Source organism: Mesocricetus auratus, unplaced genomic scaffold, assembly GCF_017639785.1.
Source record: "Mesocricetus auratus isolate SY011 unplaced genomic scaffold, BCM_Maur_2.0 Super-Scaffold_100013, whole genome shotgun sequence".
NCBI classification, from domain to species: domain Eukaryota; kingdom Metazoa; phylum Chordata; class Mammalia; order Rodentia; family Cricetidae; genus Mesocricetus; species Mesocricetus auratus.
Window position 1 is genome coordinate 44,900,712 of NW_024429196.1, and position 13,069 is coordinate 44,913,780.

The following is a 13,069-nucleotide window of genomic DNA, read 5'->3' on the forward strand; positions in this document are numbered from 1 at the left end:
CGATGAGGATGGGATTCGAACCCATGCGTGCAGAGCACAATGGATTAGCAGTCCATCGCCTTAACCACTCGGCCACCTCATCCTGGGAGCACCTGCCCTTTATAGTTTCTTCTCCTGTAAGGATTCCCAGAAACCTTCCTTTAGTATGATTGTTTTAATAGCCTTCCCCTAGCCAAATGTCCAAAACTGTATGAGTCAGACATCTTAAAACAAGATTTCAAAACCACAACAGAAAGAGAAGTGAGCTCATCTGGCACCCATTTGATGGGTTGAACCAGTACCTGGCACACAGGACTGCATAGGCACGGCAGTGGTTTTGGCTTAGCGCCATACAGTCCTGGCTGCAGTTTGCATTCAAGGGAAGGAATGTTCCAGTCTTTCATATGGAACTTCTCCCAATTCCCTGATTCTGGGTTTCTGTTAACGTGGGTCTTTGATTCCTTTTCATTTGTTTCTCCCCACAGTTAGCCCTCCCCACTTTATGTTCCCTGGAATTTGCATTGATCACCTTATGGTGGGTCAGTGCCAAGTTGGTTTGAAAAGTGTTGAACTGCAAGCTGCCTTGGCTTTGTCGAGGGCAGTGTAAGGCAATTGTATTTAAGCCAAGAGTGGTCCACCTGGGAACTTAAGGCAGTTAACTGAAGAATCTCACTGAAGACCATTATCTCTCCAGGTGCAGGGTGGAGAATGTATTTGTGTTCATTATCTTTGTCTTTGTTTATTTGTGTTCAAGTAAGCAAGAAAACAAAACAACAACAAAACACTGAAACAAAACTAAACTCCCCTAAAATTGTTGAATTACTAAAGCAATCTAAAGTTAATCCAAAACCTAAGCGCTACAACTAAGGTGAACAGATATTTTCAACTAGTTAAACCTTTTCAGTTAATGTTCAATATTTCCTAAAGAAAAAAGTACAGTCTGGGTGTGGTGGCTCACATTTATAATCTCAATGATTGGGAAGCTGAGGCAGGAGGATTGCCATGAGTAGTAGGATTGCCATGCTAGTCTGCCTACATGTGACATACTATCTTAAAAAGTCATGAAATTAGTTGGGGCAGTGGTGGTGCATGCCTTTAATCTTAGCACTCAGGAGGCAGAGACAGGCAGATCTATGAGTTTGAGGCCAGCCTGGTCTACGGAGCTGAGTTTCAAGGCAGCTAGAGCTATTACACAGAGAAATCCGGTCTCCAAAAACAAACAAACAAACAAACAAACAAACAAACAAAAAAGTCATAAAATTGTGATAAATGTTAAATGTGTTATCAGCAAAAGTGCTTAGAAATTTGGTTATCTGGGTTGTTGTTCATCACCTAATCTAACAGCAGATAGATAAAATACTAATCAATTACTTGCATTTACATGTTTTAAGAATGGAAAATCTAATAGAGAAAAAGCTTTCCCTGTCACTAAATGTATTATTTGTTCTTCCCTGGTCAGACCACACAATCTGGCATATTTATGCCTCAACTTCAACCTTCACTAGGAGGGTGGGGTCAGCAACCCCTCCACACACTGGCTAACTCTCCTGAGGTAGAGGTATCAGCAGGTGGTGGTATTAAGGGCAGGAGAAGCAACAAGAACAGTTAGACATAAACATCTGTAATTTCTAGAAGGCCCTAAAACTTGATACTTGCCACAATTTGCAATTTCTTTAATTTTACCTTGGAAAAGAATCAGTGGGCAGGGCAGGTTCTCATAATTCCAGGCCTGATGGTAACACCTCCCTAGCTTTGGACTGTGCTGAGCTCCCTTCTGAAACATGGTATCTTCTTCAATTCGGAGAATCCCAGAGCCATTTCTGAGTTACCACCTCTTGTTCTCTGCTTGCCCAGGGTCGCAGGAACTGCAGTTTTTAACAAGAGCATTCTGTGTCTGCTCAGCCTGCATTCTTACTGAATCTTGGGTATCGATGAACACTGAAATATCAGATACTAGAATTTGAAATGCACCCCCTGCCAAAGTTCAAGGAGGACTTAAGCAAGTTAGAATGGTTTAAAGCTTGGTGAAATCCTTAAGAGTGGAATCCTTAGTTTTCCTAAAATTAGGAGAAAATCTTGAAATAGCTCACGTCTTTTTTTTTTTTTTTTTTTTTTTTTTTTTGGTTTTTCGAGACAGGGTTTCTCTGTGGCTTTGGAGGCTGTCCTGGAACTCGCTTGGTAGTCCAGCCTGGCCTCGAACTCACAGAGATCCGCCTGCCTCTGCCTCCCAAGTGCTGGGATTAAAGGCGTGCGCCACCAACGCCCGGCTAATAGCTCAAGTCTTTAAGCCCTAGGAATACTAGGGAAGTGGAGGCAGGCTTTGGTTATTTAGTGGGACTGCCTCAAAAATCCTCCAAATAAATGAGGAAAATAAAGTAAAGGAGAAATGGTCAGAAGGCACTCTTAGCACAGAACCTAGAATAGAACCTAGGGACACCAGTGCATGATGGGGTGACCTTCTTAGGGTATTGCTCTAGGCTTGAGTCCCCAGGGTCTCATCTAGGTCATTGCCCCTCCAAGTCAGTTGTCAGAGGTGGGTCTTTCCCGAATGAAGGCTTCAAGTATGGAGGTGGGGGGCACGTTTAGTCCATTCTCATCAGGAAGGATAGGTAGCCAACCACAAGGAATTTAGGCATGGGTGGCTGTGGGGGTGTCATCCTGGGCTGCTCCAATGCATGATGCACCCAGCCTTTCCTCCAGTTACTGATTTATGTGAGATCCCAGGAGAGTGCCTGGATGCTCTCCAATTCTTCTCCAAGGTAAAGTTAAAGGAATTGAGAATTGTGATGAGTACCAAGTTTTAGGGCCTTCCAGAGATGGCAGATGTTTATATCAAACTACTCTTGTCCGTGTTAGGCTCCTGGAGAAGTTCCACAAAAGACCACCATTCACATATACAATCAGCAAGAATGTTTATAATTCAAGCATGCTGGGTCCACCAATCTCACACAAAGGCAAGATGAGGAAGACTCCTAGAGGAGCTCACAGACTCTTTTTAAGCATAGCCAAGGGGAGGTCCTAGGGCAATGAGGTCATTTTAGATATGATTGGTTCAAACAAGTGGCAATCATTACATTTCTAATTGGCTAGAGCTAGTTAGGGGCCTTAGCCTCGGAGGGTTCTGGGATCACAGGAGTTTACCTGGCTAGAGCTAGTTAGGGGCCTTAGCCTCGGAGGGTTCTGGGATCACAGGAGTTTACCTGGCTAGAGCTAGTTAGGGGCCTTAGCCTCGGAGGGTTCTGGGATCACAGGAGTTTACCTGGCTGTGGTGTTCCTTATGAAAATTTCCTTGTTAACCTAGTTCTGAAAGCTGGAAACAGCATTTCCACTGAGGTAAAAATTTCCTATAAGAAATTACCTCAATAAATGCCCCATTATTTTGTCTAGTGGTTGGAGACATTTCCCAGTGGAAAATATCTTCATATGAATTAATTTTGAAAGAAACACACTTCTTCCTTACTGTTAGAATTCCATGTTCTCTATTGGTCCTTTCCTTTTCCATGTAAAATGTTGTTCTTGGAGGACTCACATCTAAAGCTTTGAGAGTTTGAATGGCAGCTGTTCTTTGAAGGTAGATATCGGCTATTTCTCAACCTCCAGAGTTCTGGTAAAACTTTTTCTTTTTTTTAACATTTAAATGTCTCATTTATTATTGGCTGGCCTCAAACATCTAGTGAGGTAATTATTTAGTGGGGATAGTCATGAATTTCTAATCCTCCTGCCTCTACCTTTGAAGTGTAGACATTAGCGAGACATGTAGGAAGGCAGGAGTTCCCAGGAGGACTGATTTTCCCATTGAGTACATTGAAACACAATGTAAAATAAATTTTTCTTTAAATTTTATGTATGTGTCTCTGTGTGTGTAAATGCATGCCAATGAAGGAATTGCGGAGGTCAGAAGATGTTGGATTCCCTCGAGCTGGAGTTATAGGTAGTTATGGGCACCTGGTGTGGATGCCAGGAACCAAGCACAGATCCTCTAACGAACAGTAGGCACTCTTATCCACGAATTCATATAAAATGCATTTATTACACAAAGTTGAAAAACACTGCCCTAAAAAATATGTTTCATACTTTGTATAGCAAAAGGAGATGTCCCATAGTTGGCCATAGTTATACCATTCTTTATGTGCAGTTATCCAAACTTCCTTTTCCATATGCTATTGCCATTGTAACTTCATTTTCATTTTTCTTTTCAGTGGCTTAAGAACTGGTTTTTCCCTAGCTTTGATCCTTCTCTTAAGTCTTTCCAGCTGCCTAAGAGTTATCATACTTCAGTGCAAAGTATTTTATATACACATCAAGATAGACAAATACATGCAAAACAGAAAATTTTAGCGGAGCATAGTGACATATGCCTTTAATCCCAGCATGTGGGATGCAGAAGCAAGTGGATCTCTATGGGTTCAAGGCCAGCCTGCTCTACACAGCGAGTTTCAGGCCAAACAGTGCTACATAGTGAGACCCTTTTTTTTTTTATTAAAAATTTTTATTTTTAAATTTAAACTCAAATTAGAAACAAGGTTTCTTCACATGTCAATCTCACATCCCTCTCCCTTTCCCTTCCTTCCTCCCACCCCCTCCTTTCCCCAGGGAGGGTGAGTTCTTCCATGGGGGTGTCCATAGTCTGTCATTTCATCCAGGACAGGGCCTAGAACCTCCCCCAAGAGTCTAGGGTGAGAGTGCATCTCTCATTGTGGGATGGGCACCCAATGTCCATTTGTATGCCAGGAATAAATACTGGTCAACTACCAAAGGCCCCATGGCTTGCCTAGGCCTCCTCACTGACACCCCCATTCAGGGGGTCTTGATCAGCCCCATGCTGAGACCAGAGGGTGTCTGATCCCCTGAAGCTGGAGTTACAGGCAGTTGTGAGACACCTAACATGGTTGCTGAGAACCAAACTTTTCTGCAAGTGCAGTACACTGAGCTGTCTCTAGAGCACAGGAGCTGTCCACAGCCTACAGTTTAGAGCAATTGGAATTTACTCTCAATCTCATATACATTGTTTCAAGGGTGAGAAGAATCTCAGTTTTGTTAAGCAGGTGTAAAAACTTAAAAGTACAAACTGAAATAATTTTAAATCACAAACTCCTCATGTACACATAGGGTTTATAAATTAAAGTGACAAAGTTAAACTGTGGCCTGATAGAACTCTACTGGCATTCCCACATGTAATATTTTTTGTCTTGGGCTAATTTCAAATATGACCTCTCCTAGTTGGTACTAGGTAAGACACATTAGTTACATCAATATATCTGTGAAAGTTATCCTAAAACCAAATGCTAACCCTAATCTAGCAAGCACTTCCCAAATTTGCTCCCACTCTCACTTCTACCTTTGCATCCATGTAGAGAAACACTGATTACAAGGTCAGAAGGCAGAAGCTCCTCTTAAATTTTTTTTCTTTTGGTTTTTCAAGACAGGGTTTCTTTATGTAGCCTTGGTTGTCCTAGAACTTGCTCTGCAGACCAGGCTGTCCTCAAACTGAGAGATCTACCTGTCTCTGTTTCTCAAGCGCTGGGACTAAAGGCTTGTACCATTACCTCTTGACCTAAGAAATTCTTTGGTTTTCATTTTGTTTTGGATCAGGAAACTCAGGCAAGTTAGTAGTTTATTTGGTCAGGAAACCACAAGGACTAAGTTTTTTTGATCAAGAATTACCTACTGGGATTCCTACCCAAAGATAGCAACCCACAGGTAACTAAATACTGCTAATTATTCCTGAAAGCACAGTGGTCATCAAAAGAAAACTAAAATCGATAGGATTCCTTAGGCTTAGTGGGGATAAATGGTCTCTCTTAAATCAACCACATTGTTTTCAAATCAAACTTTAATGCTTCATCAGTAAGAATGTTAATACCAAACAAAAGCTTGCACACAAAAATATTTAAAATTTTTATTTTGTGTATGAATGTATGTGCACATATGCTATTGCACTCATGAATGTCAGAAGACAACTTGCAGAAGTCAGTTCTCTCCTTCCACCATGTGGGTTCTAGAATTAGACTAAGGTCATCAGCTTGGTAGCGAGCTCCTTTATTTGCTACATATTTCTCTAGCTCAAGGCAAATACTTAAACTGTTCACTTTTATTAAACTAACAACAATTATGGAGTGTGACTTGTATGATGTATGAGTGTGAGCATGGTAAGCCACTGTACTTGCCATGACAACTTTTAGGTCCTCCACCTTATTTGAGGGAAGGTTTCTTCTTTCTGTAGTTGGGCTGCATATTCCAGGTGCTGGAGCTTCTGCATAGAGCAATTCTTCTGCAGTTGTCTTCTTAATACAGGAATGCTGGCATTACAGATGCTGGCTACACCTGAATCTGGCTTTCTTATGTGGGCTATGAAGATCTAAACTTAAGTGCTTTTACTGAGTGCGTCATCTTCCTGGCCCCTGGAATATGATTTACATTAAACAACAATAACACACACACACACACACACACAAAACCCAAAACCTTATGAGTTGTGAAGCTGAATTCTAAAGAGAGAGAGAGGAAAGGTGACTTCAGAGGCTTGGGTACAATGATGGACTTCTTTCTTCAGTACTTCAATGGCGACATATGATGAATTGCTTTTGCTATAACCCTTGATGCAACCAAAGGCCTCTAGAATACCTTCACCACACATATCACTGCTGATATTTTCTTTTGGCATGTACTTTCTGGTGTTTGGTAAGATTCGAGCATCTTCGGAAAGCTTTCCCACACTCCTCACACTCATAGGGTTTTTCTCCAGTGTGGATTCTCTGGTGATGAATGAGAGTTTGAATTTGACTGAATGACTTCCCACATTCTCCACACTCATACGGTTTTTCTCCAGAGTGAATTCTCTGGTGATTAGTAAGGGCTGAGTTCACATTGAAGGCTTTGTCACACTCCTTACACTTATATGGCTTCTCTCCTGTATGGATTCTCTGGTGTTTGATGAGGGCTGAGCTCACACTGAAAGTTTTCCCACACTCATCACACCCAAATGGCTTCTCACCTGTGTGTAATCGCTGATGTTTGGTAAGGTCTGAGCGCACACTGAAAGTTTTCCCACACTCATCACACCCAAATGGCTTCTCACCTGTGTGTACTCTCTGATGTTTGGTAAGGTCTGAGCGCACACTGAACGCTTTCCCACACTCACTGCAGTCATACGGCTTCTCTCCGTTGTGAACTCTCTGATGTATAATCAGGTGTCCTTTTACACTAAAGCTTTTCTTACACTTGTCACAGGTGTAGGGTTTCTCCCCAGTGTGGACTCTTTCATGCACAGTGAGGGTTGAACGTGCACTGAAGGTTTTTCCACAATGGTCACACTCATAGGGTTTTTCTCCAGTGTGAATTCTCTGATGTCGAACAAGAACTGAATTCTGGGTAAATGCTTTCCCACATTCATTGCATTTATGCCGTCTGCTCTCTGTGGGCCTGCCTTTGTAGTTTTCTAACTGATCTTCGTACTGAGAGACTTGATTCACAGAAATCTGTAAAGAATCCTTAGTGTGCACGTTAGAGACCTCTGGGCCCATTCTTACAAACTCATCTTTCAAGGTTAATGCTTTGCTTACAACGATGGTCTTGATTCCTGAAATAAGAAGCAAAATTTTTTTCAAAGTATTTTACACAGTGTAGGTAAAGCACTATGTGACACAGACTTAACTAGAACCTTTAAACATCTGTTCAGTAATCCAAGGACACACCAATCAAATATGAGCCAGGTAACAGATGCAATGTTTTCATTCCCTGCATCAAGAGAGCAACACCGCAGACTACCAGAATGAACAGCTGACATGGATAGCTGTCTTCTTTAGGGTATCTAAAACTATCTAGAGTACATATGAATATAAAACTAATGTATATGGGCTGGGGACACAGCTCAGTGGTGCAGCACTTGCTTAATGGACACAGGCCTTGGGTTTGAACTGTGCATTGGAAAAAATAACGTATAGTTTGTACTTTACAAAACACTTAAAAATCACATTAAAGTAAACTTTAAAGAAAATAGATGTTGAAGAGATTAGCAAATGGGATAGATGAAGGAGTGCAGGAATAAAGACAAGAAAGTCAATTTAAGTGTGGAAAAAGATATGACAACTTCACAGACAGAAATGTTTATCACCCAGAAGTCCCATCATTTCAGTTATAGGAGGGTTCCGGAAGACCCTTGGTTTTTTGTAACAATATGGTCCATTGTAACACTACCCTTGTAGTGGCTGCTGACAGTATGAAAACCAATATCTTAGCAAGAGGGTTGTCTTGTCCCCCGTGAAAATTGTCAGAGTAAAACGTTTCATTAGTTTACTATTCTGTGTTTGCAACTCAGACCATGCAAAGAATGTGGACTGCTACCAGTCTCATCCCTTGAGAGCCAACCTAATTTGGCCTTCAAATTCAAGTTATAATAATTGTCCTCCCGTCCTTTTCCATGTTACAGATAGTCTCCTCAGTGGCAATATACATCTATGCCAGTATGCACCTCCAAACGATACTGTGAAAACGACAGTTCAGTAAAACAACACTAAATCCTCGTTGAGTCACATTTTACAAAAACGAACACAAACCAAGCTGAGGAGGACCTCTGAAGAGAGACAAAACCAGGCGCTCACCCCTCCGGAAATTCAGAACCAGCCGATCGCTCGCTGCACAGACTGCAGTTCTGAGGTTCAGGCGGCACAGGACCGCGGCCCGACCCAGAGCCAGCCTTGCCCCGACCTCGCCGAGGTGGGGAGCCACCTCTGTTGCGCGGAGAGGGTAAGGAGAAAGGTGAGGGGCTCCCGTGAGAAGAAGGCTAGAGGAGCAAGGTAAGAACGCGTTTGTCCTCCGCAATACCCAGAAGCTAACAAAGAAACGAACTCACCAGGAGACTGAGAAGACCAGCTGCCATGCTAGAAAGGCCCAACTCGGCCCACTTGCACCCAAAAGGTTGGTGCTCTCTAGGACGCTGGAGGTTTTCTTCTCTGTGGTCAGTAAACTCGGACCAGCGAGGTGTGAAGTAGGCAATGATTACTCAGAACGTCTTGGAGAACATTTTATTTCTTTAATCGCACAGAGAAAATAAAATGCTCTTCTAAATTATAAGAAAACCTAGAAGTAAAAGTTCAGACATAATTTTAGAACCTGAATTTTGCCTCCCAGGTGAGTCACCTTCAGGGCTTAGGGCTCAGGGATCAATTTCAGAAATAGTTTGCAGTGGCTAAGGACTTAGACCAGTAGACCAGTGGTGGAGTGCCTGCCTAGCAAGTGCCAGGCCTTGGGTTTCATCCTCGGCATAAAAGAACAATTTGTAAATTTAAACAGCATTCCCCTAAGACTACCAATACTTTCCAAAGTAGATTTTACCATTCACAGAGAAAATAAAACTAGGAAAACTGAAAAAAGAAGGAACCTGTCTTAAAAGCTGGAAAACCTGTTATAAAGCTGTGAGGTATCAATAGGGTCAAGGCAAACAAATGGTTCAGATGTCCAGAAATAGATGTGATGAAAATAATAAGAAAAACAATGATCTTCAATAAATTTATAAGAATAAATGAATAATATTTTGGAAAGACATCAAATCGAATTCCTGCTCCATACAACAGTAAGCATTCCCAAAAAATCAAGGTCATAAATGTTAAAAATAAAACTGCAAAATTATCAGAGGATAATGTGACAGACACCTTTTACAACTTCAAAATAGAAAGGCTACTATACATTATGAACCCAATCCAGAGGACCTGACTGAAAGGATGAAGTTCCTGCAGAACCAAAGATATTGATGTCTCACAACCAGGCTGAATTCCTTTCAGTTCCAGATTCACTCTGAGCAGACTCTACCAAGCACGCAGGACGTATGACCTGACCAGCTGAAGTGATAGGGTTTATTTTCTATTTTAAGTCTCAGGCTGGGGATGTCATTTGGTTACACAATAATTGCTAGAATTTAAGGGTTTAGTCAACAGCATGAAGGGAAACACCTTCAAGAACAAAATTCAGACAGTTACTCCAGGATTTGAGGAAGACTTCAGAATGTCAATGACTAGTACTTATAACTTCCATGTAAGGAACTGTTGTAACTGACATTTCAGCGTATTTTACTAGAGCAAAGATACTGTATTTGTAACTTTTTGTTGCTGTGATAAAACACCATGACTAAGTGTCCTGGTTAGTGGTTTTGTTTTTTATTTTTCAGCTTGGTACAAGCTAAGGTTATTTGAGAAGAGGGAATCACAAGTGAGAAAATGCCTCTACAAGACCGGAATGTAGGCAAGCCTGTGGGAACATTTTCTTACTTAGTGATAGATGCGGGAGGACTCAGCCCACTGAGGAGGTGGTTTGGGCTGTGTAAAGAAGCAGGAGGGGCAAGCCACAAGGAGCAAGGCAGAAAGCAGCACTCCTCTGTGGTTTCTGCATCAGCTGCTGCCTCCAGGATCCTATTTGGAGTCCCTGCTATGACTCATGGCATGAACTCAAATTATGAGTCCTCAGTGATGGAGTATGACCTGAGAATTTTAGGCTAAAATAAACCCTTTCATCACCAATGAGTCAACTAGGATACCCGAGTAGGGGTATGAGGATTGAGAAATGGCAGATAAAAGAAACAGAGAGAAATACAGGATAGATTTAGGAGGACCAGCCAGTCCATGCCTTTTATCACACCACACATCCCTGAGTTTAATTAAGAACCTGCTTATATACAGACTAGAGGCAAAGCAGAACAAAGAGCAGCATAGTCAATTAACCAGCTCCCTGCAGCGCTGTCCTTGAATGGAGGAGCAGACAGGCTCAATATCTGTCACGTGCGTCCTGCTAGCAACAAGCTATCTTTATGTGCCTTTTGGCTGGCATCAGAAGCTTGTTAGTTAGATAATATGCTCTTTCCCATGGTCTTAATCAGAACATTCTCACAGCTCTCAAGGACATTGAAACTAGCAAACTTGAACTCTAATGTTTTATAAGTAAGAATAGACTTCAGATGGAAACTGAGTCACTTGGTGTGCTCCCACAGGCAATTTGGAGCTACATTCCAAAAAAATTGGTGTGAGGGTGTTGAGAGAATTCCCATGACACCATCACTTCAATTTGTTTTTTAATAGGGTCCCACTACATAGTCCTGGCTGAACTAGTGTTTTTCAAATGCTGGTTTAGCTAGAATCACATTTCCTTAGACACTTGCCTTCAAAGTAGGATTAATTCAGAGTATATTAAAACTGAAGGAGTGAGTTCTGCTTGCAGACAGAACATCCTAGTTCACTGCCTTCTTGGACAAATGGTAATTTGATCTAGTGGCCACCAAAGAGTGTGTTTGTTTCCATGTTGTTCCCAAAGCTAAAGTGTTGATAGACTGCAGTCTCTTTCCTATGCTTAAGAATTAGCCCCCAGTATTTGACCTTTGAGGATACAGTATGGTAATGGGTCAACACTCGAAAGCTAGACTTGTACTTTCACCTGCCAGTTAGCAGATGCTGGTGGCAGATCTGATGTTGAAAACAATCCTAAACATCATCACAATAGGTACAAGTGCATGCATATAGTTTTTTTTTTTAAGTGCTCATCACCAAGGGCCTTGTGCTTGCAAGACAAGGGCTCTACTACTGAGCTATACCTTCAGCCTTGAAACTTGTGTTCTGTAGAAATGTAAGATAACTGTGTCGCGTCTGCTGCGCGGCCTGTGTCCGAGAATGTGCGGAGGGTGTCGGGGATTGACAACACAGAGACTCGTTCAACGATGTAAAGAAAACTTTAAGCAGGCCCCAAAAAGGTTCAAGAAAACTTCCTAAGAAAAGCTCCCACCAGAGAAGCTTCTGCTCTCTCCTCTACCCTGGCTGGTTCTCTCTCACACCAAAAACTGATCTGGGCGTGGCAGAAGAGGCGGTTAGTCTTTGGACAAGGTCGAGGTCAGGGTGATTTCTGTGGGCAGGCCTTTTCCAGGAACTTATTGCCCCCGGGCATTGTATTGTTTTTAGTAAACATGTTTTTAGTAAACATTGTCTTACAGCTGCCCACTCCCAGGCAGAAGGGGAAGTGGGTCTCTGCTCAAGGTCTGGTGCTCCCACAAACTGAAGTCAACAAAAATTAACTGCATGTTTAAGAAACAATCCCAACACACACACACACACACACACACACACACACACACACACACACACACACACACACACACACACACACATAACGTGTGGTGACAGATATACCAGTCATCCTAATTTGACCATTAGGCATTGTACATATTCCAATGGCATTACCCCATAAGTTACTGTGTCTTAAAGAGAAAGCACTAGAAAAAATTTAACTATAGTTTTAATACTTTGAACCCCAAATACTAAGTCTTTCTTTAATCACACCACATAATATGCACACACACCTAAGATTCTGTTATGAAGGATAGTATGAAGTATGCTTAGTAGCATCTTTGGACTCTGTTCACTAGATGGCAGAAGTATCCCAGCTGCTCACAAATTGTATAATCCCAAATGTCTCCAGACATAGCTAAACTTCCCAAACAGCAGATGCAATATTTATTTTCTGACTCCTTTAAAGTTGTACTTTTATCAGAATAGCTTTGTGTGTGCATATTTATTCTCTTTGATTTTGGAAAAAGGTCTCAGATAGTCTATGTATGAAACTCCTTATGCAGCAAGGGTAGACCCTGAACTTCTGATCTTCCTGCCTTTACTTCCCAAGTTCTGGGATTCTAGACTTGTGGCACTACACATGGGTTGTTTCCTGTTTTTCTTTATTTTTAAACTCATCAATAGCTTTGGAAAGAGAACAGTTTAAAACTTCATTTTTACCCCCACATTGATCCGACTAGAATGTAAGGCTTTACTCCTTGATACAGGCAAATCTTGATGTACTATGGTACTTTGCAGGGAAAGTTTTTTTTTTGTTTTTTTGTTTTTTTTTTTGAGACAGAGTTTCTCTAAGTAGCCCTGGCCATCCTAGAAATCACTCTGTAGACTAGGCTGGCCTCCAGCTCAGATACTGTTCTGCCTCTGCTTCCTGAGTGCTGGGATTAAAGCCATGCGCCACCACTGCTAAACCAGTTTTGCACTTTTAGTGCACTACATACATAGGACGTGTCGCTGAAAACCCTTAAAAGTTTCAATATCACAAAAAA

The 13,069-nt window shown here is 41.7% G+C and overlaps 1 protein-coding gene and 1 non-coding gene across 4 annotated transcripts; both read right to left on the reverse strand.

Moving 5' to 3' along the window:
• On the reverse strand, window positions 1-82 carry Trnas-gcu. The gene has a single exon. It is a non-coding gene; the product is annotated as a tRNA-Ser (tRNA).
• Window positions 83-5,864: 5,782 nt separating this feature from the next.
• Window positions 5,865-9,232, reverse strand: LOC121132719 (zinc finger protein 239-like). 3 transcript variants are annotated; one of them, XM_021223399.2, is made up of 2 exons: window positions 8,831-9,232; window positions 5,865-7,558 (listed from the first exon to the last, which is right to left on the reverse strand). In XM_021223399.2, the coding sequence occupies exon 2, from the start codon at window positions 7,500-7,502 to the stop codon at window positions 6,618-6,620; it is 885 nt and encodes a 294-aa protein (XP_021079058.2). In that variant the 5' UTR covers window positions 7,503-7,558; window positions 8,831-9,232; the 3' UTR covers window positions 5,865-6,617. The 3 variants fall into 3 exon arrangements, with proteins under 3 accessions (XP_021079058.2, XP_021079057.2, XP_021079059.2); XM_021223398.2 differs by lacking the exon at window positions 8,831-9,232 and adding an exon at window positions 8,580-8,824; XM_021223400.2 differs by lacking the exon at window positions 8,831-9,232 and adding an exon at window positions 8,535-8,824.
• Between the last annotated feature and the right edge of the window lie 3,837 nt (window positions 9,233-13,069).

What these genes read in the sequence shown, in the direction of transcription:
- LOC121132719 (XM_021223399.2), bottom strand. Translation starts at nt 7,502, where the DNA reads ATGGGCCCAGAGGTCTCTAACGTGCACACTAAGGATTCTTTACAGATT.